At 41.6% G+C, this 27,824-nt stretch overlaps 1 protein-coding gene across 9 annotated transcripts in view; it reads right to left on the bottom strand.

Moving 5' to 3' along the window:
- chd9 (chromodomain helicase DNA binding protein 9) overlaps positions 1-27,824 on the bottom strand; it is a 287,584-nt gene that overhangs the window by 106,650 nt on the left and 153,110 nt on the right. For all 9 annotated transcript variants that reach the window (XM_068049443.1, XM_068049450.1, XM_068049447.1 and 6 more), the window contains 8 exons: positions 25,463-25,580; positions 21,667-21,753; positions 20,912-21,049; positions 19,942-20,063; positions 18,060-18,303; positions 7,240-7,416; positions 6,322-6,465; positions 3,794-4,049 (listed from right to left, as the gene is read on the bottom strand). In XM_068049443.1, coding sequence (XP_067905544.1) covers positions 3,794-4,049; positions 6,322-6,465; positions 7,240-7,416; positions 18,060-18,303; positions 19,942-20,063; positions 20,912-21,049; positions 21,667-21,753; positions 25,463-25,580 — 1,286 coding nt within the window. The remainder of the gene's footprint in view (positions 1-3,793; positions 4,050-6,321; positions 6,466-7,239; positions 7,417-18,059; positions 18,304-19,941; positions 20,064-20,911; positions 21,050-21,666; positions 21,754-25,462; positions 25,581-27,824) is intronic.

Genomic DNA, 27,824 nt, shown 5'->3' with positions numbered 1-27,824 from the left:
AGACATTGATTGTGCGCTGATTAAGTCAAATAATTGATCAATTATGTAATCAATGGTAATCAATAGTAATATTGACAACTATGAACTTGTTTTCCACCCCCCCCCACCCCAAGAACTCTTTCCTTTTGTTTTCATGATGGTCAAAGCAGAACATGCACAGCTGTTTTGTCTAAACTATAGTTTTTCTCTTCTTGAAAATAACAGTTGTTTTCCCATTGTTTAAACAGAAGTCAGTTCTTATGGTATTCAATGACCCTTGAACTATAAGCCAGGACAATAGTTAACCTTGCACATGAGGTGGCCCACTATGGTGCGAAGTCAGAAGATGGAGTTTAATTGATGGACAGTATAACCTAATTGATGACAAGTGAGAGACACCAAAGGATGTGTAAACAGCCTGAACAGCCTCGTAGTGCCTGTGAAAAAAATTTGATAAGGACTCGTCGTCATCAGACTCTTGTTTTGAGTAAGTCTGATGGAGGCCTTGGAAAGCTGGAATGGAGCCAGAAATTGGACTTAAAGGAGCACAGCATTCAACATTTGGGGCTGCAGCCGGAGTGGACTAGTCATCCACTGAAGACCAGGGAGGAAGGGACGTCAATGGAACGACTGACTGGAGAATCCACCTCTGTGCAAGGTTCTCCGGAGACTTGGTGATGTATGTAACAAGGGGGAATGCTGTACCATTTTCAGGAGTTGTCATGAACAGACTAACTTGGGGTGATAGCAGTTGTGCTATATGTTTATTCTTGTCTTTCTATACTCTTTTCCTTCCTTTCTTTTTAATTGCTATCTTTCTTTACTATATTTAATAATTGTTAATAATTACTTAATAAAATTACTGTTTTAACACATTATTTGGTGTTGAGTCACTCATCCCTGTTACAACCAGAGTATGGCTCCGAACCCAAGTGAGACACATGCCCTACACTTATTGTAAACAGATTTATTTAAATTGAAGTTAAATTTGAGCGCCTTTATAGCATGGTACTGGAAAATAACCAAAACCAGGAAGGTCTGAGCTTATTGTAATATTCCTATGATTATGCATTAAACTGCAAATTCTATTATGTAGGATGTTAATACCTCATTACATTCCAATGAACAAAATGTGCAAAACAATTGACTTATTCCACATCTAGTGGTCCCCAATTTTAAAGCATTTTTCTCGAAGAACAAAAGAGCTACTCATCAAAAACAATGAGAAACCTGTTGCCATTTTCTCACCCAAACCATTCTGCAATGCAAAGTAAAGGCTCTCTGAATGCAATGGAGGTTAACTAGTTCTCGGAAGTATTAATGCTTTGAAGTTTTCCCTCTTTCTAGCATATGAAGCTTCACACACCAAGAAGCCACATTCTACTATATCACAGTAGAGTAGATCAGTGCTTTAACCAACTAAACCCCGAGACATCACTTCCAACTTGGTCAAAAAGAGATTTCTCAAGTATGAAATCCTTCTCTACACATTGCAATTCACAAACACCATTAAACATGATTGGTAATTGAAAGACTTTAGGAACACAATATTGTAGAAATTACTTATTGCCAATAACATTTGCAGGGAACAAATGCTTATAACTTTATAAGATGGAAAGTGGGTATAGAATAAAGAAACTTAAATGCAGTAATTTGTGAGATAACAAAGGTTTCTAGTTAATGCAGAATTAGATCTAGAAAAAGTAGTTTCTAATTTGTATTTTTTCAACATTTACAATCACAGATGGAGGATTGGTTAACAGTCAGGAAGCAAAGGGTAAGGATAAATGGAGCATTTTAAAGTTGGCAGGCTGTAACCAGTGGAGAGCTGTAAGGATCAGTGCTGGGGCCTCAGCTATTTACAATCTATATTAATGATTTAGGCAAAGAGGCAGAGAATAATGTATCCAAGTCTGCTGACGATACAAACCTAGATGGGAATATAAGGTGTGAGGAGGACACAAAAGGGCCACAGAGATAAGTTAAGTGAGTAGGCAACAAGTTGACAGACCGAGTATAATGTGGGGAAGTGTGAAATCAAAAGAATAGAAAAGCAGAATACTTTTTAAAAAGGTGTGAAACTTGTAAATGTTGATGTTCAGAGAAGCTTGGGTATAGTCGTATAAGGAACACAAAGTTAGCATGCAGGTACAGCAAGCAATCAGGAAGGCAAATGGCATGTTGGCCTTTACTGAAAGGAGATTAGAGTACAAGAATAAGGAAGTCTTCCTGCAATTATATAAGGCTTTGGTGAGATGACACCTGGAGTACTGTGCACAGTTTTGGTCTCCATACCTAAGAAAGGATATACTTGCCTTAGAGACAGTACAGTGAAGGTTCAGTAGATTGGTTCCTGGAATGAGAGGGTTGTCTGATGATGAAAGTTGAGTAAATTGGGCCTATACTCTCGGGAATTTAGAAGAATGAGAGGTGATCTCATTGAAACATACAAGATTCTGAAGGGGCTTCTCAGGGTAGACACTGAGAAGTTGTTTCCCCTGGCTGGGGAATCTAGAACATAAGGGCAGAGTCTCAGGATAAGGGCTTGATCATTTAGGACTGAGATAAGACGAAATTTTTCACTCAGAGGGTTGAGAATCTTTTGAATTCTGTACCCCAGAGGGTTGTAGATGCTCCATCATTGAATATATTCACGGCTAAGATAGACAGATTTTTGATCTCTCAGGGAATCAAAGGATATGGACAGCAGGCATGTAAGTGGAGTTGAGGCAGAGGATCTGTCATGATCGTAATAAATGGTGGAGGAGGCTCGAGGAGCCGTATCATCTACTCCTGCTTCTATTTATGCTCTTATGCGACAGAATAGGTATTCTAGTCATAATGACGGTCCTTGTATCCAAGGATTTTCTCCCTCGCATTGCAACTATTGTCAAATCTTTATTGGGGTACCTTAACGAGCAAAATGAGCACTTGCCAGTGTATCATTTTCAGTTTGCCATTGGATGGCACCGAAATGACAAAAACATTTAGTTATGAACCTACTCTCCAACTTGGAAAAAAAAACAAATGCAATTTCAAAAAACTATAGTCTGGCAGGAAAAAAGGGCTAGAAAGCCAAGTTCAACTGTATAGCTGTAAATTGTAAATACAGCTAACGTTGATCAAGCTAATTTATTGATACCCTTTGCTCTTAAAACTCACTTTTTTTGCAGAGGGATGATCAATATAACACTTCCTGAGATATCAGGGGATAAACAGGTACAGATCTATCAAAGTTTTATATATATATATATATATATATATAGGCATACTATTTAAATAGTACATTTCTACTTCATTGCAAACATCAAGAATAAAAATGGAGTTCGAATGTATAAAAAGTTGACTTCTATTAATCTTCCCACCACTTATAAAACCCTGCCTTTAGGAGCTGAAAAAAGCATTGGTGTGTCATGAAATTTTTACCTGGTTTTTCTGAGAAAAAGAGAAATGATTTGCCTCACTAACAATTTAACTTAATACAACTCAGTGCTGTTTTAAAGGTTAGTTGGACTGGTATACCAGTTTCACCCACTTTCAAAATGACATACTGACAGACAAAACCTTTTAGGAAATTTAGTTGAGAAATAAACCCAACAATAATGAAATTCTAAAATTATTGAAATTACATATTGGCAATAACCGACACAGGCCTAGGTTCAGGAAAATAGAAAAGTCGTGATATTCTGAGGTTCCTGAAGAGAAAACTTCTTTACCATAAGATGAACAGAGCTCAAAAATAAAATCCACCATTTCCAACAGAAGAGAGTGATTAAATAAAACAATAATTTCAAAAAGGTATGCAAATGCTTACCTTTTATAAGATATGGGTGATTACAGCACTTCCTGAGCTCCATCATGGTGTTTACCAGGTTAGGCACATTTGCCTGACCAGCTCCTTTGGATAGGAAGGCAAAGTTTCTTTCTAGGATTGCACGATAGTATTTCTTCTGAATGTTGGTTAATTCTACTTCAATAATAGTCTCCTGTTTGGGAGCCAGCTTCTTTTCCACATCCTCCTTCAGTCGCCGCAGCATCATAGGCTTCAATATTGCCTGAAGCTTTTGCACCTTAAAAGAAAATCATGCACATAGTTATGTGATGATTCATCTTTGTTTACATGAACAGACTAGGATAGACAAGTGCTTACAATCAAGCGTTGCATCCAAATGAAATCAGAGACCTAAAGAACAATATTAGATTAGATTAGAGATACAGCACTGAAACAGGCCCTTCGGCCCACCGAGTCTGTGCCGAACATCAACCACCCATTTATACTAATCCTACACTAATCCCATATTCCTACCAAACATCCCCACCTGTCCCTATATTTCCCTACCACCTACCTATACTAGTGACAATTTATAATGGCCAATTTACCTACCAACCTGCAAGTCTTTTGGCTTGTGGGAGGAAACCGGAGCACCCGGAGAAAACCCACGCAGACACAGGGAGAACTTGCAAACTCCACATGGGCAGTACCCGGAATCGAACCCGGGTCCCTGGAGCTGTGAGGCTGCGGTGCTAACCACTGCGCCACTGTGCCGCCCTCAAACGTAATGAACTATAGATCTAAATGCATTAGAAAGGCGCACCAATAGACAAGGAAAGGGGAAAATGTTTTAACAAAGTGTAGCAGTCAACTCTGAAAAAGTGCTGCTTCAATAGCTTCATACTATAGTACGCACTGAATAAATAGTGGCTCCATAGAACTGCCCGTGTAACAAGTATTTAAGAGATCTCTTCCTATTTGAATATATCTTTGTTCACATTTGTTAAGCACCTATGCTTAATAATGTACTTAAAAATCATTTTCATAGTGCAATCCAACATACTATTCATGATCATTTGGTCAGTGATGGCCTTTACTGTACCCTCTCAGTCTGGTAACACTAGCAGCTTGAATTATACAGCGAGTTTATTCATCAGCCGAATGCACACATGGAAGTCAAATCTAATTGAAGTACAAAAAAGGTCAGAAGAAGCAGCAACTCTAAGTAGGGGCAATCAGATTCACTACTTGTGGGTGTCTTTTACATTGGCCTCCACTGAACATTCAGCTGTGTTCTGTACACATCAGTGGTCATGCTCTGCACCACAACCTTGACGGGTGCTCTAAAACAGGTGACAGTGTCCATTGTCAGTGCACGAAAATTATAGCTACGGTCTTGGAGGATGAAACAGGGTCCAGCTATTCAACTGAAAAATAGGAATGGCTCTATATGTATTGCAATGCAAGATACACTGAGGATATCACTCCAGATATGGACAAATTGTTGACAATTTATTGCATCCAGACATCTGTCTTTGAGCTTTCTGCAACTCCAGCACAACAGTAATCCCACATATACGCTTGCTTAGAGAAGCTAAAAAAGTGTTTCTTCTCTATCTAGTCCCTACTGCATCCAACAAGTCATCTTAAGTAATAAATTTCAAACAACCACTCACCATTACAATCTAGAACACAGACACTAGTAGACAGAAGTCAGACCACCAGTCATCCAGATTATCTCAATGGCTTCAATTTGAGAAGTAACAACTCACAAGTATGATATTCTATTATGGCCTTAAGTGATGCCTGATTAGCCAATGTAAAAACAGCTGGGAGATCAATAATGGCCACGTCAGTTTCTGGACTGGCAAACAAAATTCAAGAATGAAGTGTTTAGGCTTCAACTGTCTTTATTCAACTGAGTTAACTTCAGTTTGACATATGGACTATATCAAAAGAAATCTACTTTTGAAGCACTTTATCACCAGCAATGTCAATCTTGTTCAAGTAATCGGACTTTTTTTTTTTAAAGTGTGAAACTGCAGAGATAGATGATTCAAAATAAATGCTTCACTTGGGTAGGGTAAATGTTCGAAGGGGTAAGATTACTGATTTTTTTCCCAATAATTTCTATACCAAACACTAAAAATATAAATCAAAAGGTAACTGAGATCCTAGAACGGCATTTTGAAACATTGCTCTGTTTTATTTTGCGTTGATATCGCTCGTTAACTAAATAATATTAAAGGTTTTTCCCTTTTTAAAAAAAATACAGAACAGATGTGACTAATTATTCATACTGTTCATAATAATCACATTATTCAATAACCATTCCACTATTCTATAATAACCGTAAAAATATAACTACTCTATAACATAATAATGATACAATCAAACGAAGACAAATAGACAATTAATGACTTTACTGACATTTAACAGACTCCTGCAACAGAAGCTCATGACTGGTTTTATTTTTGGTTACAAGACTGCATAATACCATCAAAAATTAAGTAATCAAGACGACAGCCCTTAACTAACACGGGAATTACTGTATGTATGGTTTTACATACCTGTGCTTCACTCTTTAGGTCTCCAAATTCCTGCATGAATGTGACTTCTGATGAGAAACGTAGGGGCTCCAAGAAGTGAAGCAAACTAAACAATTCCTCCACGGTGTTCTGCAGAGGAGTTCCCGTAAGAAGCACCTTGTGTTCCTGGATTGAAGTAGAAATATTTGTACTTTTTCCATCCCATTTCATGAGCCACAGATCAGTAAAGTAATATTCAGCTTCTTCCCTTTGCCATGATCTTTTCCCCAGTTACAGCCTGACATCTACACCACCCCTCCCCAGGGAGGTGGAAGGCTGACACTGCTGACAGTCACCTCCTCCAATATCAATGGTACTAATAACCTTGATAAGCTGGTTTTATTTGTATGGCCCTGGCTGAAGCAATTTGGTCTGTTAAAAGGTATGATTAAAAAAAAAGTCTCTTTTCTGCCATTTTGATAATGCAGTAAAATAAAATGAAAGCAGTAGTTGGGCTACTTTGGGCTAGTTGCCAAAAGAAATGTTCAGTGACAGCATTGGCGGTTTAATAAAAATACTTTGTTCCATTCCTTTTGGGAGCTTAAACTATTGTCTATAAGATGCTATGTGTAATGTGACTAAACAATTTAAGAGCTGGAAGCTTCTCACTGAAGATTTTAATTTGGGTATCAATTATAAGAAATTAAATATGATTTTTTAAAATCTTACTTATCCACCTTATTAGGCACTCAATATTATTTAATAATTAAGCTTATCAGCAGAAAGCAACAAAATAAAAAGGGTAAAATATCACAAGCACAAGCTAAATTGCCCAGAGCTGCTACATCTGGATTAGACTTTGAAGTCTGCTTTGGTTGGATTTCTGGTATAACCAACATATTATACAACACACTATAATTTTTCACAAATTTTAATTTTTCACAAACTTTATTAACACACCAGATTCATGATTTTCAATCCCTCCAGTAGCTTGCAATTTTTATTCTTCAGTCTGTGGGCCTCATCAATGATCACACAACGCCACTCAATCACATTCAACTCTGGACAGCCACCCAGGATCATCTCAAAAGTAGTTATCATGGCGTGGAACCTGTATGTTCCCCGAAGGATCCGGCCCTAAGATTAACAAAAATCATGGAGAGATCAACATCCTGCTTGGACACTAGACATGTGATAAAACAATGTTCCATACAAAGCAAGTAGGTCTGTAATTCAAATCACTAAATGGCCTGAGCAATCATTTTACTTTTACATCCTCCCCAGGAAAGTTCCTACCAATTATAATAAAACCAGTGAGTTCTCCAAAAGAATGTCCTTTGCACAGAATTTTACACAAAATCCTTTAGAGAAATGCTCATTACTACAGTAATCCCTCACTGAAACACTCAGATGGACTATCCCACAGTCTGAAAGAATAATCCAAAATGATCATTCATTACTACAGAAGCAAAATACTGCAGATGCTGGAAATCTGAAATAAAAATAGAAAATGCTGGAAATACTCAGCAGGTCAGGCAGTATCTAATTCTGATGAAGGTTTTACGACCAGGTGAGAAAGGTGTCTAGGGGACCATCTCAGCCGTCACCTGGTCTTACCGTAACAGGGTTTAATTTTAAACACACCGTGTTTTTAGCTCCCCCTTGGTGAATCCTGGTTCACTGCTTTCCAATTATAAGGCACAAACAAGTTTTCTTAGGTTTAAAGAAGAAAAGATGAAACTTATGAAACTTGAAAAACTCTGAGTCGATTGACGCCTGTGAATACACTACGCGCCCACGCCAGCATGCATATGCGATACACACATGCAAATAGAGACAGAAAAATAAAGTGGAAAAGTTTCAGGCAATATCTGAAGAGTTTTTGTTATGGTTCTTTGAGCTCATTGTAGAGTCCTTGATTGTAGGTAGATCTTGCTTTTCATGGAGCCCAGTATTATTCTTAAACATTGTTCGCTGTAGGAGACTTTCCTCTCTTGGGGTTCGTGTGTCTTCAGTAGATTCAGAGGCTTGTGAGAAAGAGATGGGATCAGACAGGAGAGATCTTCTCACTCCAGGAGCAAACAGTCTTTCTCATTTCAAAAACTCTGTGACTAGTTCAAAAGATCCTGGAACAGCCAGTTAGTCATGTGACCAGCTGGTCCAACCAGTCCCGGCCCCTGTGGATTGCATCACCCCAGCAGGCCCTGGAATACGCTTCCCACCCCCTCACTGTCCAGTGAAGAACATCCATTGTGGGTTGAATACATCAGGGAATGGTCCTTTGTCTACACAAGCAACGTCTGTTTGTATGCAAATGTTTTTTCAGCCACAGCTGATCTGTTCAACAAGTCATTTCCTCACTCCAGCAACAGTTCAAAATCAATGTTCATATGACAAAACCAATGTGCCTCATTCTTGGCAGGTGGGGGCCTGCATGACAAAGGTTATTAACTGGAAACATTAACTCGGGTTCTCTCTCCAGAGATTCTCAGTCTGATCTCAGAGCCAACAAATCCAATGTTCTGGAACAATTGCGTTTGATTAGGTAACAAAGAAAAACATGAAAGACAAATGCAAAGGAAACATTAACAGGAAGGTCAAAGCCTTCATATCAGGCATGGTGCTGTATGCTGCTACATTATTTACAGCTTCAATTCTACAAGTTCACTTGTTCACTTACATATTTTCCAACACTACGACAGAGAGGTTTACTAAATTTTAGTACATTTTAAAATGCCCAGTGAATTTGTGGTCGAAGTATGATTATTGATGAGTATTAGAATCTCTTCCACTTTTCGCATCCATTGTCAGCTACAAGCATGGGTCAGATCCAGAGGAAAGATCCTTTTATATTTTTGCAACTTCCGGTCTAGTCTCACCTGCAGACTTATACGATATTGATCACAATCCTACAACGAACATCGCATTACTTGAGGGGGGTTCAGCAAAGGGCAACTAAAACCTTGGACAAAGTACCAAACTATGAGGAGAGCCTACAGAAAATGGAATGCTTACTCTGGAAAAACATAAGAACATAAATAGGAACTGGAGTAGACCATTCAGCTCCTCGAGACTGTTCCACCCTTCCATGAGGTCATGGCTGATCTTCTACCTCAGCTACGCCTTTCCGCACTATCTCCATAACCCTTGGTTCTCCAGTATCGAAAATCTGTCAGTCAATCATTGACTTGAATATGCTCAACGACAGTGTCGACAGCTCTCTGCAGGAGCCCTAATTTTGTGCAATAACTTCTTGTACAGAAACTTATTGAATGCTTTTTAAGAATCCAAATACACTACAGCCACTGGTTTCCCCCTTATCCACCCTACTACTTACAACCTCAAAAAACTATGATTTGTTAAACACTATTTCCCTTTCATAAATCTGTGTATCTACCCAAACATATGATTTTCTATGTGCTCTCTTACCATGTCTCTAATAATAGATTCTAGCATTTTCACTACTACTTAGATCAGGCTCACTGACCTATTGTTCCTAGTATTCTCGTCCCCTCCTTTCTTGAATAGCAAGGTTCCATTTCCTATTTTCGAATTCACAGGGACCATTATAAATCCAGGGAATTCTGCAAGATCAAAACCAATGCATCCAGTTTCTCTGTACCCACTTCTTTTAAAATCCTAAGGTGTAGACCATCAGGTTCAGGGGATTTGTTGGCTTTTAGTCCCATGATTTGCTCCAGTACTTTTTTTTTTACTAAAACTAATATCCTTGAGCGTTCTCATTTTCACTAGATCTTTGGGTCCCAATTACTTCTGGAATGCTTTTTGTGTTGTAGGATGAGTTTATTTTATCGGACTGTTAGAACTTAGTTGTCATATCCTTAAGTATGACGGTTAAAATTATATTCCATATCTAACAACCACAAAACATCTTGGGAGCAGCACGTTCTGGAACCAACCAGACAGCAAGTTATATTAGACTTGTATAATGTGACAGGATTAATTAATGACCTCAGAGAAAAGACACCTCTAGGTAGCAGCGACCACAATCTGACTGAATTTTACATCCAGTTTGAAAGAGAGAGGAGTGTGGTCTAAGACTAATATTTTAAACTTAAATAAGGGCAACTATAGGGCATGAAAGCTGAGCTAGCTGAAGTGAAGTGGGTTACTAGGCTTGGAGATGGATCAATAGAGAAGCAGTAGCAGACATTTAAGGGGATATTTCAGAATACAGAGTGGCGCAGTGGCTAGCACCGCAGCCTCACAGCTCCAGTGACCCGGGTTTGGTTCTGGATACTGCCCGTGTAGAGTTTACAAGTTCTCCCTGTGACCACGTGGGTTTCCGGCGGGTGCTCCGGTTTCCTCCCACAGCCAAAGACTTGCAGGTTGATAGGTAAATTGGCCATTGTAAATTGCCCCTAGTGTAGGTAGGTGGTGGGGATGTGGTAGGGAATATGGGATTAAAATGGGAATATGGGATTAGTATAAATGGGTGGTTGTTGGTCGGCACAGACTTGATGGGCTGAAGGGCCTGTTTCAGTGCTGTATCTCTCTATGACTCTAATACTCAGAATAAGTATATTCCTACTATAAAGAAAAATTCTAAGGGGAGGACACACCATCCGTGGATAACTAAAGAAGTTAAGGAAAGCGCCAAACTTAATGAAAAAGCATATAATTGTGCAAAGATGAGTGGCAGGTCAGATGATTGGTCAGAATATAAAGAGCAGAGAGAATGACTAAAAGGGTAATCAGGAGAAAGAAATTAGAATATGAAAGGAAGCTAGCTAGAAATGTAAAAATGGATAGCAAGAGTTTCTACAGGTATTTAAAAAGGAAAAGAGTAAGTAAAGTGAGTGTTGGTCATCTAGAGAGTGAGAATGGGGAGTTAATAGTAGATAATAAGGAAATGATGGATGAAATGAACAAATATTTTGCTTCTGCCTTCACTATAGAGGATACTAAAAACATTCCAGTAATAGCTATAAATCAGGAGGTGGAAGGAAGAGGGGAACTTGGTGAAATTACAATAACCAAAGAAGCGGTACTGAGCAAACCAATGGAGCTGCGGGCTGACAAGTCCCAGGGACCTGATGGGCTTCATCCTAGAGTCTTAAAAGAGGTGGCTAATGAGGTAGTAGATGCGTTGGTGTTAATTTTTCAAAATTCGCTATATTCTGGAAAGGTTCCATCAGACTGGAAAGTAGCAAATATAACCTCTCTATTCAAGAAGGGGGATGGAGGCAGAAAACAGGTAACTATAGGCCAGTTAGCTTGATGTCTGTTGTGGGGAAGGTGCTGGAATCGATTAAGGAGGCTATAGCTGGGCACTTAGAAAAACTCAAGGTAATCGTGAATAGTCAGCATGGTTTTGTGAAAGAGAAATCATGTTTAGGCAATTTGTTGGAGCTCTTAGAAGGAGTAACATGCACTGTGGTAGAGGGGAGCCCGCTGAACGCAACTGCTGGCCCCTGCCCTTTGCTAAGTATCACAATTTTGTGCTTACTGTGGAAAAATTAATAAAGCTTGCAAAAACACCCTTGTATCCGTGTAGTTTTGTAGCAAGTCTGAGCTGGAAGTCCCTTTTAGATCTGCTCTCCCAACTTAGTCTGTAATTGTAATTGACAAGTCTTACAATTAAACTAAAGCAAACGCCAGATCTTACAATGTCTTCTACTGCAAAGACAGATACAAAGTATTCCTTTCATGTCAATTTCCTTATTCCACATTATAATTTCCCCTTTCTCTGTGTCTAAGAGACCCATGTTTACTCTCACTAATCTCTTCCTTTTTACCTACCTGCAGCAGTTTTTACAATTTATTACTTCTCTTGCTAGTTTACTCTATTCTATTTTCATGATCAATTTCTTGGTGATCCTTTCTGAATTTTAAAATTTTCGCAAACCTCAATCTTACTACTCTTTTTCGCAACATGCTTGTCTAAACTTTGCAATTATGCAATTTACCACATCACAGCCGCTACCAGGGGGCCTAGAAACAACTCCGGCTACAGTCTGAAGTATTTTTCTATTCTTGGGCTGAATTTTACCGGCCCCTTGACGTTGCAGGTCGCGGTACAGGGGCCGGTAAAATCCTGTGGAGAGAGGCCTGCCTCGAACTGTGATGTTTAGAAGGGCTCACCGCAAATTACCGGCGGCGGGGGGACCTCGGTGTGGCCCTCCTGTCGCACAGCGGTGGTATCCCAATTACAATATGTTAAACGGTGCTTACCTCTGCAGCTTATGCAGCCCGCCGCCTCGCCATTGACACTTCCGGATTTTTCGCTGAACGGGCAGCCGTCACGTGCCATCCCGTTCACAATTTGAAAAGCCGGCAGGTCCTCAGAGGCAGAAGTTACTTTCAGGGGTCTCACACTGCATTCTTAAAGGGAGGAGGGAGGGAGGGATTACAGGGGTCCCACTCTGCATACTGGAAGGGAGGAGAGAGGGGGATACATAGGTGTCCCACTTTGCATTCTTAAAAGGAGGGGGGGGGGGGAAAAAGGGGAATTACAGGGGTCTCATTCTGCATTCGTAAAGGGAGGGGGTCTGGGATTACTGGAGGGAAAGCTCTGCTGGCATGAAGGGATGTACTGTGTACCCTCCCTCCGTTAACTGTGTACACTGTGTTTGTTCGTGTTTGTGAAGGAGCAATGGCACACTAGGCACCTTGTGTGTGGGGAGGGTGCCAGAAAGGGCAGGAGCATTAAGTTAAATGGATGGTGGGGGCAATCGATTCAGCTGGTAGGATCTTGATTTGGTCATGCTGTGCCACTCTGAGTGTTGGCCAAGATGGCAATGCCTTGGTACGCCACATAATTGATCCAGGAAAGCAGCTGTTGTAGCCATCAACACCAATCCCTGCCCTGTTGGGAATCTCGAGTACATGAAGGGTTCAACTTTATTTATCACACGGAAATAGGTATGGCTCATCCTACATTGTGCTATCCTCTGCTCGTGAGGATCTGTATGTGCCAGAAGCAATACCAACAGGCAGGTGCGATCCATGTAGAGGCCCCCGGTCGTCAGCAGTAGTCCCCAAGGGGAGCTCGCCATTACGATTGCCGTGCATCTACAGGCCCCACATGACATGCCATCGGATGTCAAAGCACCAGTGTCAGAGGCGATTGCGCATGTCGAGAGGGTGGCGACACGTCTCTGTGCCCTGCTCAAAGATACCTGCAGCCCATGGGCTCCGGTGGACATCCTATGCCTTTGTTCCTCATTGTGGCAGCGGTTCCCAAGCCTGACGCCTCTGCAGCTTTTTAGAGGCCCACCAGAGACCTTTGTGGGGTCACACAGTCAGCAGTGCACCGCTACATCAAGGAGGTCACCAATGTCCTGCACCAGAGGGCGAGTATGTCCACTTCAGGATGGACTCTCTCAGCCAGGCCCAGAGGGCCGTCGGTTCTGGCATCATTGCCGGAGAACCATAGGTTGTAATGTTCATAGACTGCACTCACGTGGTCATCAGGCCTCCCGCCAGGCTACCACCTGCAAATGTCACCATTAAAGAAGTCCTCTCAATCTAGGTGAAGCTGGTATGTGATCACCGCAGGTGCTTGCTGCAAATGTGAGACCTCTTCTCAGGCAGCTGCCATGACACCTGGGTCTAGCGCCAGTCCCAGCTGCCACTGCTGTTCACTGAACTGGCTCAGATGGAGGGGTAGCTTCTTGGAAATAAGGGCTATCCTTTGCAGACATGGCTCCCGACGCCGGTGGGAGACCTCACCACTGCTGCAGAGGAGAAATACAATGCCAGCCACTGAGCTACATGAGCCACCATTAAGGAGGTGATTGGCATGCTTAAAGAGTGCCTCCAATGCCTGTACGGATAGGGTGACGCCCTGTGCTACAGGCCGAAAAGGCCAGCACCTTTCTTTGCTGCTCTGCACAACTATGCACCCAATAGGGGCCAGGCCTGGCAAGATGAGGAGAGACGTCAACAGGATTCCTCCTCGGACTAGGAGGACGCTGAGGACCCACAACATGAATGATGCATGGGAGGGCAGATGACACCCAGGCTTTCCACGCAGGCCTAGCAGTGAGCTAGGGACGTACAGCAGTGGCTTATCGGACAAAGGCTGTCTGCTCCATAGGAACAGACATGAACCCTGCAAGCCACACATCACCCTCGCTCATCTGCTATGCACCAGTCCACATCTGCAGCATCCTTGTGTAAACCATTAGAGGCAGCAGCTGACTGAGCCAATGCCCATGTCACTGCATCTGTGGAGATGCTCATGAGTAATGGTGGCATGGCAATGATGTTATTGCATACGTTGGCTCCCCTGAAGGATCAAAGGGATGTGACATTTGCACGACATGCTGGCGTACATCATTTGTACAGAGAAAAGGACACACATGCTAATGAGGATTTAGTGAAAGACGTATTTACATTGTTGCCGACACCCGTGCATTCCCATTTATGTCAGTGTGTTCTCTGTAAACCTCTAATACCTTTTATGGTATATTTCAGTTTACTGAGGTGTCCTCAGTACGTTGCTCCATGGCAGCGTGGCCTGGACAACATATATCAGCCAAGAGAGACGTCTCAATTCATTCCATCTTCGCTGCCTCCGGAGAATCCTTGGCATCAGGTGGCATCACCGTATCTCCAACACAGAAGTCCTCGAGGCAGCCACATCCCCAGCATATACACCCTACTGAGCCAGCAGCGCTTGAGATGGCTTGGCCATGTGAGCCGCATGGAAGATGGCAGGATCCCCAAGGACACATTGTACAGCGAGCCCGTCACCGGTATCAGACCCACCGGCCGTCCATGTCTCCACTTTAAAGATGTCTGCAAACGCGACATGAAGTCCTGTGACATTGATCACAAGTCGTGGGAGTCAATTGCCAGCGATCGCCAGAGCTGGCGAGCAGCCATAAAGGCGGGGCTAAAGTGTGGCTTGTCGAAGAGACTTAGCAGTTGGCAGGAAAAAAGACAGAAGCGCAAGGGGAGAGCCAACTGTGTAACAGCCCCAACAACCAATTTTATCTGTAGCATCTGTAGAAGAGTCTGTCACTCTAGAATTGGCCTTGATAGCCACTCCAGGCGCTGCTTCATAAACCACTGACCACCTCCAGGTGCTTACCCAAAGAGGCCAAAGAAGATGATGATGATGTTTAGTTTAGTTTAGAGATACAGCACTGAAACAGGCCCTTCAGCCCACCGAGTCTGTGCCGACCATCAACCACCCATTTATACTAATCCTATACTAATCCCATATTCCTACCACATCCCCACCTGTCCCTATATTTCCCTACCACCTACCTCTACTAGAGGCAATTTATAATGGCCAATTTACCTACCAAGCTGCAAGTCTTTTGGCTTGTGGGAGGAAACCGGAGCACCCGGAGAAAACCCACACAGACACAGGGAGAATTTGCAAACTCCACACAGGCAGTACCCAGAATTGAACCCGGGTCGCTGGAGCTGTGAGGTTGCGGTGCTAACCACTGCCCCACATCCTGGAATGTGCAATTAAGATTATTCACCCAGGTGCGGCATGCCTACAAGAAGGAATGTTGCACTTGAGTGGAAGAAGAGGATCGCAACTTCACAGGACACAGTAGTCTAAGTATGTGGCAGCAAAGCAGAAAGTGCTGGGGTAACTCAGCAGGTCAGGCAGCATCTGTGGAGAGAGAAGCAGAGTTAACTTTCAGGTCTGTGAACTTGGACAAGTTAACTGCTTCTCTCCCCACAGATGCTGCCTTTCCTGCTGGGTCAGCAGCACTTTCTGCTTTGCTGCCAGATTGACACTCTTCAGCAGTCAGGTAAGTATTCTTTGACAGCAGACAGGAAGCACGTGCTGGGGCGCTTTAAATAGGGCCCCAGCACCTGCTGCACAGCTGTCAAAGGGTTCCTCACTGTGTCAAATGTCCCGCCTCTCCCCATGTAATATTTGGGGGGGGGGGGAAGAGGCTCGACGCATTGATGCTAATGAGCCCCCGCGCATAACATCACAGGGGCTCTGTGGCGGCCGCTAAATGCAGGCACTCCACGGAGTTTAAAGGACGCCGCCAGAGCGCAGCACCCGGATAAAATTCAGCCCCTTAATTCTACCCATAAAGTCTCCACTGCCTACTTACCTCTCCTTAAATCACTAAGGCTACCCAACTCCCTCTACCATTTTCCCTATCTTTCCTTAGACCATATAACCTGGTATATTTAGTTCCCAGTCCAAACCGTCTTACAACCGTATCTCAGTAATAGCTACCATGTCATAGCCTCCAAGTCGAATTTGTGCCTGCAGTTCACTTCATTTTTTCCTTATACTCTGTGTGTTTGTATAAAGAATGCTTATTTGGGCCACACGTTCTAACCTGGCTTTCAGCTCTTATGTTTTACTCATGTTATTTATCTGATTGGTAAAGGAGACACACACTTTCTTGCGCTGTTCGCTCAGGTCCCAGTTGCCCTATAGAGAGCACCATACCATTTCCATCTTATACTTACAGCAACTTGCAAGGCAAAATATTGTTGACATTAAACAGGCAAGGGCAAGTGTAATAAAGAGTGGGGCGCTGCTCATTGACCTGCCACAGCAATTTTTAAGCCATTATTTTTTCAATCAATCCTGGTGCAACAGCATAAATATACATCAACACCTCTATTAATATTTGAATCATCCAAAACCTTGTTTTATCCTAAATATTATTTTTTTTTAAAGTCTCAACTCTACTGATTTGGAGTCTCATAACATATGATTATTACAGACACTGACTAATTAGGATGCTCACAACTGTCACAACAGTTCACTGTTTCAGTCAGTTAAAAAGCATCAACAGTAACCATTAATTACATACATGCTCTGTTTAATTTCCAAAAATACAATACCTGTGTTCAGATTGATCATCGGCTGTTGGCTCCCGTAGCCTGGGTTTCCTGCAGCTGGTGGCCAGATCGATATAAAACTAGCAGATTTTGTTAGACTAGTGAACAAGACGAATCTGTCGCCAACTGGAGTTAGCGCCAGCAACCTCCCTAGCGCTGGGCAGTGCTGCACTGGCAGCAGTGTGTTCTGCACGGACTTTCATCACGACGAAATTAGAAGTTTGAACACAGCATGCTTTATGCGTTTAAAGCGTCTTGTATCTATGCTGATGTGCCATAGTTACAATGCAGATGCACAAGCTGTGCTTCCAGTTTAGAAGAAACCAGTAGGGCGGCTGCATGATAAGTTCAGAAGAATGGTGCTCTTAGGCTGGTCACCAAAGACCCATTCTATAGTACAAAAGGACCCAGATTCTCAGCATCCGGTTTCTCTTTATTTTCATGTTAAAAATCTAAAAATTCAGAAGATGTGCTGTGGGCTGTATTATTTGAGGAAAGCCCAGAACCAACCTTCCTCGATAAAACTAATGTCTTAAACTGAATTTATTGACGACATTAATTCAAAATAGTGGTAAGAGTGAACTGTACTTTCAATGCAGAAAGAGCACCCATCTGGGTTGATCAGAAATTGGAGTGTTGGTAAAACGGAGCCAAAATCCAAAGTCACTAAGCTCACGCGCATCAAAATGTTTGAATTACAGGTGGTTAACTTGCAGCAGCATCTTCATTTTGCCATCTAAGTTTAGAAAGGATTAATAGTTATTCCGGACTCAACAGTAGGCCCTTTGTTTATCTTTACGTTCTCAGATCAGTGCATTTTCTTTTAAAAATTCATCCATTTACAAAAGCATTGAAAAGATTCCAATGGTGACAAATGAAGCAAAGACAGTCGAGTCAAACAAAATGAAATATAAATGGAATATTGATTGTCTAGATAGTATAAAACCAGCTGATTCTAGCTGAAGAAATTATCATACCTCTGAGTCCCGGAAGTACATTTCATACTGTTGAATCATCTGTCTGCTGATCATACTGCCATGATAAACGATGACGTTCAGGTCTGTCCATGTGCGAAATTCTCTTTCCCAGTTTGCAATTGTAGACAAAGGCGCAATGATGAGAAAAGGACCATGGATGCCAGTCAGATCAATTTCATCAAGGAATGTAATAGACTGGATGGTCTTGCCTAAACCCATTTCATCAGCAAGAATGCAATTTTGCCTGAAATTGAGAAATGATTACCTTTATACTGTGTTCTTACATCTCAAAACAGAATAGTTTAAGCATTCTTTGTGCTTAAACCACAAAAGCATAAGCAAAATTATTTGCATCAGCAACTATTGTGAGGTGTACTGTAATGAACAAGATTTCTTGAATTAATAGTATAGGTGTTTATTAAATGAAGTTATATCTTGGTGAACTCACAACTAGCTTGCCAAAAATGATTATGGTGGCATTTTAATTTCTACATAGTATATTAAAGTTAGAGCTGGGATGTGTCACAAAACTCTAAGCAGATATTACTTGGGAAAGGTTGTAAAATGGGGTCATTAAGATTTTGAAAGCTATTTGAATTGAGCACTATAAAGCTTAAAACCTTCCCAAATTAAGTAAAATCACAGAAAAATGTTTACAGATTTCTGTGAGCAATTAAAGTGATGATGTAGTGCTAAGCAGTAAGCAAGAATAGTTCAAACTAATAGGGCCACCATTGCCAATATTCCAAGTAGAATCATGGACCTACTTCAAATTATTTAAACCAATTAAAAACATTTCAGAGTTTTTATTTCAAGGAGAACAACACATTCTCCCCGAATCCCAAAAGCAGTCAATCAAAACCTGAAGACTATCCACCTAACATTCCAATCTACACAATTTAACCTGATTTGCTGCATTCCACAGGTAAAATTCCCATGATTCTCAAGACCAAAGCCATACCATTTAAATGAATATTTTATCATCTATGCCTGTACTGCCTTCTAAAACTTTGATCTGTTTTATAAACCAAATAGTCATGCATCTCCTTTCATTAGAACCTATTTCATTGCCTAGAATAGGTAACGCCTAGAATAGGGAAATATTAGGACAAAGTATATTTCACTTAACCTGAGGCTGCCAGCACTTTTAAGCAAAATGCATTCCATTGAGAAATCTGCAGTGAATGTGACAATTTAAATTTCAAGCAAATTTAAATGTGCAAATATAATAAAAGATTCTAATGTACAACATCTGCTGTTTAGTGGAATGGATGTTTTGTCTGGACTCAGCAATTCATTAATTTTGTGCTCATGTCCTTTAATCCTGTGAATAACAAACAAACCCTGCGACACATCTGAACATGGCAAATCATCGCATGGAACTGGAAGATGAGAGCTAACTGACATAACAAATTGTAAACATTGTAGTAAATCAATGTGATAAACAGCAGCCAATGCAAGACAAGAGCACAGTGAATTTCTATGAGGAACTGCAGCTGTGGAAAGTCTCAATTAGAAACAAAAGCATTACAACAATCTTTGTGCAAGCACCCACTTCAATATTAAGCACATCTTAAATTTTAGCTACAATTACAACTGACATTACATAATCTGAATTTCTCCAATTAAACTGGATCAAACTCTGACATTTGTGCAGTACTACAAGCAGGTAAACAAAGAGTTTTAACAACCTATGATAAATATCTCAATATTGTTTCTGACCATCTCATATGTAACTGCCAGACAAATGCTTTCATTGGGATATAATTAAAAATTCAAGACTTCCATGTGGAAGAATTCTCTCTTGGTTCTGGGTCACCTAAAATTTTAATGAATTCATTAAAATTTTTAAAAATGCACATTCGTCAGACTTCAATCTTACCTGTTATACCAGTTAAAAAGGAGCCAATTCACACCTTCCAATTGGTACTCCCTGAGCTTGTTACCAATCTTGTATTCCCTGGATTGTCCAAGCTTCTTCCAAGCAGTGGCAGGAGGTCGTTCCTTTGATAAGACAGGTGTGGAATAAAGCAGACACTGAGTTAGAAATAACAGAGTATCAAGGGAAATATATTCTTACAAGGTCATTAAGTGTTGTTTTTTCTACTTAGTGCTTTGATGTTCCTTGGCTTAAATAGCTACCATATACTTTCAATTTCTGTTTAAACTTTGTACAAGAATGCTTGTTCAGTTACATCAAACAGCCAATCAAAGCCACCAGACAAAAAAAAAAACAGTACAACAAAAAATACTGCACATTCTAGTTATTAGAGGTTTCTACTAGTTTTAGGATTTGTAGAGACCTTCAAGTTCAATGGTATCAATCACTCTTGCAAGGGGATCTCACGTCCCTTACATTCTAGAATTGACTCACTGCCCAATCTACTTATGCAATAACGTAACTCAGGGGTTGTAATAATCCACCCCCTAGACATGCAAACTGGTTGTAGTAAACTTGTACATGACCCCAACATACAATCCTCCAACCCGATAGGTGGAATTTAGGAACTCTCTGGAAAGACTGATAAATCAAGAAGCTGGTTTATTTGGGTGAACAAAAGCAGCAATTCCAGACTGTTTTAAAGCTTTTTCTAGAATGACTCTTGCAACACCATGAAACAAAATACATCTACCACAATCCCCAATTTCTAAACTGAACCGGCAACCTTCTGAATCAGAGGTCAGTATGTTACCACTAAGCCAAAGCTGACACTTTATAAAGTGTTCCTATAATACTGGGATTATTGCCAATTAGTGAAAGATATTTGAATATCAAGTTTGTGCAGGGATTTCCACTTTGAATGTTTTTAGCACCAACACATCGGCATTATAGCTGCAGACTGTTCACTTACCATACGCTTTAGGGAAGGCTTTGCTTGCTGCAGTCGTTCAAATTCGTCAATCTTTCCTTGATCGACATCTTCTCTAAGCTCCCAAGTACTGTCCTCATATGGCAACGAGCACCATTTAACCAAATAGTAAACAACAGCCTGCATTAAAAAAATCAATGCGCTTATTGAAAAACAAATGTTAAGTGCATCTGCACTTCATAAAAATATTATAAGTATTGAGGTCTTCTCAGGGAAGTCCTTTTAGCTACAAATAGTGACTGCATTCTGAACAGGATCATTTCAATTCCCACTAATGAATAGGAGTTGTAACTACAATAACCAAGATATTGCTATTGCAGGCAAATGCCAAACTCATACCTAGCAGAAAATACTGTTAAGACTACATTTTTCTACATAACATACACATTTGTTTAACCATTTTCAAATATAAAATGTTGCACAGTATATGCAAAAACTCAATTACTCTTACATTGTACATTTATAGATGAGCTTCCCATGTTTGTAGGTACCACTACAGCAACGAAGAATTCAAACGAATCCCAAAGCATGAAGTTGTAATCATGACCAAACAAACATTCATGTTCATTATCTCTCAAGCATTTTTAAATACATCATAAAAACAGAGGGACTTTTTCTCCTCGTCTCTTTTGAAAAGATTTGAACATCAGGTGAAAGGTCAGAAACTTAGTCAAAAGATTTTCCACATTCTAAATTACGTTCTTCAAAAATTAAACAAGAAAAATGTGCACTGGTACCTCGCCAGTGTCTGTGTCTTCACAACACGAGTATTCCAATATCCTGTCCACTTCAACATAATCTGGATTAAAAGGCTCTTCATCCATCTGTAAGTAGTTTCATAGTGAAAAATATGATAAATTGTGTACATTTGCCTTTAGATATTTTATAAGTGCAAAATGACTTTATGAACAGCAATTAGTTTTTTCCCGATTTTATTTAACCTAGAGATTTCCATGCTCTCAGGACATGGTTTTGTTGTTAAGTGCAGTAAAAATCATAAATGGTTATGCATATATTATATACATTAAGGCAAGGGGTGCTCAGTGAAAAGGCTATCCCTGGTTAAGGGATGTTAAAGGTTTCTTTTTAGGGGAAGAAGCAGGTTGAAGTCCTTGTCAGCACTCCAGTAAATGTTTCATTAGCAGATAACCTTGCAATGAGCCTGGCATACAACTTGGGTTAATTGGACAGCTGGCCCTCAGAAAGGGGGTCTAAATTTGCTGATTTGCTGCTAAATTTGCTCAAGAAAGGAGGGAGGCAGAAAACAGGAAACTATAGACCAGTTAGCTTAACATCTGTCATTGGGAAAATGCTAGAGTCCATTATTAAGGAAGAAATAGTAGGACATTTAGAAAAACAGAATGCAATCAAACAGAGCCAACATGGTTTTATGAAAGGGAAATCATGTTTGACAAATTTGTTAGAGCTCTTTGAGGATATAACAAGCAGAGTGGATAAAGGGGAACCGGTAGATGTAGTGTATTTGGATTTTCAGAAGGTGTTCGATAAGGTGCCACATAAAAGGTTATTGCACAAAATAGGAGCTCAGGTATTGGGGGTAATGTGTTGGCATGGATTGAAGATTGGCTAACACACAGAAGGCAGAGAGTTGGGATCAATGGGTCTTTTTCAGGCTGGAAAGCCATAACTAGTGGGGTGCCACAAGGATCGGTCCTAGGGCCTCAACTATTTACTATCTATATCAATGACTTGGAGGAAGGGATAGAGTGTAGTGTATCCAAATTTGCTAACGATACAAAAATAGGTGGGAAGTCATGCTGGGATGAGGACACAAAGAATCTGCAAAGGGATATAGACAGGTTAAGTGAGTGGGTAAAAACTTGGCAGATGGAGTTCAACGTGGGAAAGTGTGAGGTCATCCACTTTGGTAGGAAGAATCAAAAGGCAGATTATTTAGACGGAGAAAGACTACAAAATACTGCAGTACAGAGGGATCTGGGTGTTCTTGTACATGAAACACAAAAAGTTAGCATGCAGGTTCAGCAAGTAATTAGGAAGTCTAATGGATTTTTGGCCTTTGTTGCTAGGGGGTTAGAGTTTAAAAATAGGGAAGTCTTATTACAACTGTACAGGGCGTTGGTGCGGCCACACCTGGAGTACTGCACAGAGTTTTGGTCCCTGTATTTAAGGAAGGATATACTAGCATTGGAGGCAGTTCGGAAAAGGTTCACTACGTTGATTCCTGGGATGAAGGGGTTGTCTGATCAAGAACGACTAAACAGGTTAGGCCTTTATTCATTGGCGTCGAGAAGAATGAGAGGTGATCTTATAGAAACATAAAAGATTTTAAGGGGGCTTGACAGGGTAGATGTTGAGAATATGTTTCTACTGGTGGGGGAATCTCGAACTAGGGGACATAATTACAGAATAAGGGGGAACACATTTAAAACTGAGATGCAAAGGAATTTCTTCTCTCAGAAGGTGGTGAATCTCTGGAATTCTCTACCTCAGAGAGCTGTGGAGGCTAGGTCACTAAATGTGTTTAAGGAGGAGGTAGATAGATGTTTGAAATCTCGGGGAGTTGAGGGGTATGCGGAGCAGGCCCGAAAGAGGAGTTGTGGTCTAGGACAGATCATCCATGATCTTACTGAATGGCAGGGCAGGCTTGAGGGGCTGAATGGTCTACTCCTGCTCCTATTTCTTATGCTCCTCTAGCTCCACATACAGCCTGTACATTACTTGCTCTAACCAGCATATATCCCACATGTGGTTAGACCACATTCAATACAGGGAACGTTGCACTGCACCACAACAGAGAGGTGCCTCCTCTTGCCGACAGCAGCAAGATCTGTTGTGAGTACCAAGGGAGTCCGCTGTGTTGGCAATCAGCCAGGTATGCATCGGCTTGGATCCAGGGTGATGGTTCAGCCATCATCTCTTTAGTGGCATCCAGCATATTGTTCAGAAGCACCTAGGGTGAGGCACAACCAGAGTCAGAACCAGCATGCTAGATTGCACCATAGCTCCATCAGCACTCATCTGCAAGGGCCAGATGAAACTTTTACAGTTTGTGTGTGGTGAAGAATAAACAGCGAGGGATTCTGAGTTGATCCTCTTTCATTTTTCTGCAGGCGGAGGTTATAAGGGCTGGTTTCCATGCCTTCTTCCAGCTTCTGTCAAGAATGGGCAACCTGTATTACATTCCCTGCAGCCAGAGTTTCTGTGCCTGAGCTGCAAAGGTAGACCGGATAGGGTAGGGCACGGACGTATTTTATTTTTATTCGTTCATGGGTTGAAAATGCTGCTGGCAAGGCCAGCATTTATTGTCCATCCTTAATTGCCCACGAGAAGGTAGAGGTGAACCACCTTCTTGAACCACTGGTGGTGTAGGCACACCCACAGTGCTGTTCAGTAGGGAGTTCAAAGATTTTAACCCAGTGACAGTAAAGGAACAGCAATATAGTTCCAAGTCAGGGTGGCACATAGCTTGGAGGGGAACTTCCAGTGATGCTGCTCCCATACATCTAACTTCCATTGTTCTTCTAGGTGGTGGAGGTCAAAGGTTGACGTGTGCTGTCAATGGAGCTTTGGCGAGTTGTTGCAGTGCATCTTGTCGATGGTACACAGTGTTGCCACTGTGCGCCAGTGGTGGAGGGAGTGAATGTTTAAGGTGATGCTGGGGTGCCAATCAAGCATGCTGTTTATTCTAGATGGTGCCGAGTTTCTTGAGTGTTATTGGAGTTGTACTCATCCAGGCAAGTGGAGGATATTCCATTACACGCCTGACTTATGCCTTGTAGATGGTGGACAGACTTTGGGGAGTCAGAAGGTGAGTGACTCATCACAGAATTCCCAGCCTCTGATCTGCTCTTGTAACCACTGTATTTATATGGCTGGTCCAGTTAAGTTTCTGATCAACAGTAACGCCCAGGATGTTGATGGTGGGGGATTCAGTGATGGTAATGCTGTTGAATGTCAAGGGCAGATGGTTAGATTCTCTCTTGTTGGAGATGGTCATTGCTGGCACTTAAGTGGCAAGTAACATCTGCACCACACATCAGCCCAAGCCAGAATGTTTGAAGTGCAGCTCTGTTTGAGGTGTTCAGCCCCAACAGGGTTGATTTGCACTATATTTTACAGAGCACTACAGGGTCCTGGATGCAGTGGCAGATCTGGAGGAACCATCAGTGATTATGGGGAACTTAGTCAGCCATGACAAGACCTGGCCCAACTCAATGATGCTCTGCCCATATCACTTTGAAGTCACTGGCACAGAGAACCTTCAGCAGGCCACTATTGTGGGACAACGGAGAGCACCATCAGGCTCAATGGCACCTTGAATGCAGTGCAAGCATTCTTCCAGGTTAGAGGTACTATTTGGTGCTTTTGTGGACTCATCTGTTATAGAAATTTGTGGTAGTGCAAAATGTTTACTAGAACTTCATGTGTTGTATGTGTCTAAATGCTCAGCTGAAGATTTGGGGCATGAAGTGGGGACTAAGAAAGGGAGCTCTTGTTCCAGACAATGATGCCCGAGAATAAATTTAAGTCCACAGATACTTTAAAACTTACAGCTGCAAAGAAATGGCCTCTCTGCGCCTGTTTAATCTTGAAGCGCTTCACTTTCTGGTGTATCCTTTTGTCTTTCATCAGTTGCGCTTCTGTGGCCCATTCACAATGCAGATATGAGCTAGAAATTAGACATTAAAAGTGGATACCATAAATATTTAATTAACTTCATTTATTGATTCAGTGACTGGTGTCAGTTTAACTTTAACATTCAGTTTAATAGATCAGTGATGTCAAAGCATTAATCCATAAAACGCAATATACCTTAGTAATTTTTAAGTAAAGTCTACAGTGGTGCACCGCTGTATTTTCACAACTACCAGCCACAGTTTATATACTTGTACTTCAAAGAGCTGATGTCTGGTGTGCAGCCTTTATACATCCCAAACCTAGCCATGCAGCACAGTGGCGCAGTGGTTAGCACCGCAGCCTCACAGCTCCAGCGACCCAGGTTCGGTTCTGGGTACTGCCTGTGCGGAGTTTGCAAGTTCTCCCTGCAACCGCGGGGGTTTCCGCCAGGTGCTCCGGTTTCCTCCCACAGCCAAAGACTTGCAGGCCGATGGGTAAATTGGCCATTGTAAATTGCCCCTAGTGTAGGTAGGTGGTAGGAGGAGAATTGAGGGAAGGTGGGGATGTGGCAGGGAATATGGGATTAATGTAGGATTAGTATAAATGGGTGGTTGATGGTTGGCACAGACTCGGTGGGCCAAAGGGCCTGTTTCAGGGCTGTATCTCTCTATGACTCTATGCAACAAATTAAATGACATTTTGCATGCACAGCAGCACTCTGAAGTTGTGTAGGTGGCACACTGTGATTTGCTTAATAGGTGAGGATTTCCTGTGCAAACTGCCCGAGTAAAGTGTGTATTACATAATTACACATATATACTATACAAGCAGACACAAACCTCTTTCAGTGGCAAATTATACCTAAATATACCATTTTAACCAAAGTAAAAACATACACAAGATCAAACATCAAAGCAAAGATTTCTGATCTGCCCCATCATTGGTTATTGGTAGATAACAGCCATGGCATTTATGGGTGTGCAGCCCTTAAAATCATAGAATACGACAGCACAAGTAGAGGCCACTCAGCCCATTATGCCTGTGCTGGAACTTTGAAGGTAGCTATCCAATTAGTTTCATAGACCTGCAATTTTTTTTCCTTTCATTTATCCAATTCACTTTTGAAAGTTATTATTGAATCTGCTTCCACTATCTTTTCAGATGGTGAATTCCAGGTCATAACACTTGTCAAAAAAAATTCCCAGGCATCTTTCTTATCCATTCTAATTTTTTTTTATGTAATCGTGCAATATATAGTTGTAGATGTATGGCACTAGGCATGTTTAAGAGAGAGGGTATCAGTGGATGGGTGTTTTTCTGAATGGAGGGATGTGACTAGTGGTGTTCCGCAGGGATCAGTGCTGGGACCTTTGCTGTTTGTAGTATATATAAGTGATTTGGAGGAAAATGTAGCTGGTCTGATTAGTAAGTTTGCGGACGACACAAAGGTTGGTGGAGTTGCGGATAATGATGAGGATTGCCAGAGGATACAGCAGGATATAGATCGGTTGGAGACTTGGGCGGAAAAATGGCAGATGGAGTTTAATCCGGACAAATGTGAGATAATGCATTTTGGAAGGTCTAATGCAGGTGGGAGGTATACAGTAAATGGCAGAACCCTTAGGAGTATTGACAGGCAGAGATATCTGGGCGTACAAGTCCACAGGTCACGGAAAGTGGCAACGCAGGTGGATAAGGTAGTCAAGAAGGCATACGGCATGCTTGCCTTCATCGGTCGGGGCATAGAGTATAAAAATTGGCAAGTCATGCTGCAGCTGTACTGAACTTTAGTTAGGCCACACTTAGAATATTGCGTGCAATTCTGGTTGCCACACTACCAGAAGGACGTGGAGGCTTTGGAGAGGGTACAGAGGAGGTTTACCAGGATGTTGCCTGGTCTGGAGGGCATTAGCTATGAGGAGAGGTTGGAAAAACTCGGATTGTTTTCACTGGAACGACGGAGGTGGAGGGGCAACATGATAGAGGTTCACAAAGTTATGAGCGGCATGGACAGAGTGGATAGTCAGAAGCTTTTTCCCAGGGTGGAAGAGTCAGTTACTAGGGGAGATAGGTTTAAGGTGCGAGGGGCAAAGTTAAGAGGGGATGTGCGAGGCAAGTTTTTTTTACACAGAGGGTGGTGAGTGCCTGGAACTTGCTGCCAGGGGAGGTGGTGGAAGCAGATACAATAGCGACGTTTAAGAGACACCTTGACAAATATATGAATAGGAAGGGAATAGAGGGATATGGGCCCCGGAAGTGGAGAAGGTGTTAGTTTAGGCAGGCATCAAGATCGGCG

This window comes from Heterodontus francisci, chromosome 17, assembly GCF_036365525.1.
Source record: "Heterodontus francisci isolate sHetFra1 chromosome 17, sHetFra1.hap1, whole genome shotgun sequence".
Classification (NCBI taxonomy): domain Eukaryota; kingdom Metazoa; phylum Chordata; class Chondrichthyes; order Heterodontiformes; family Heterodontidae; genus Heterodontus; species Heterodontus francisci.
The sequence above is the reverse complement of the archived record's forward strand: the minus strand, read 5'-3'. Positions and strand labels throughout refer to the sequence as shown.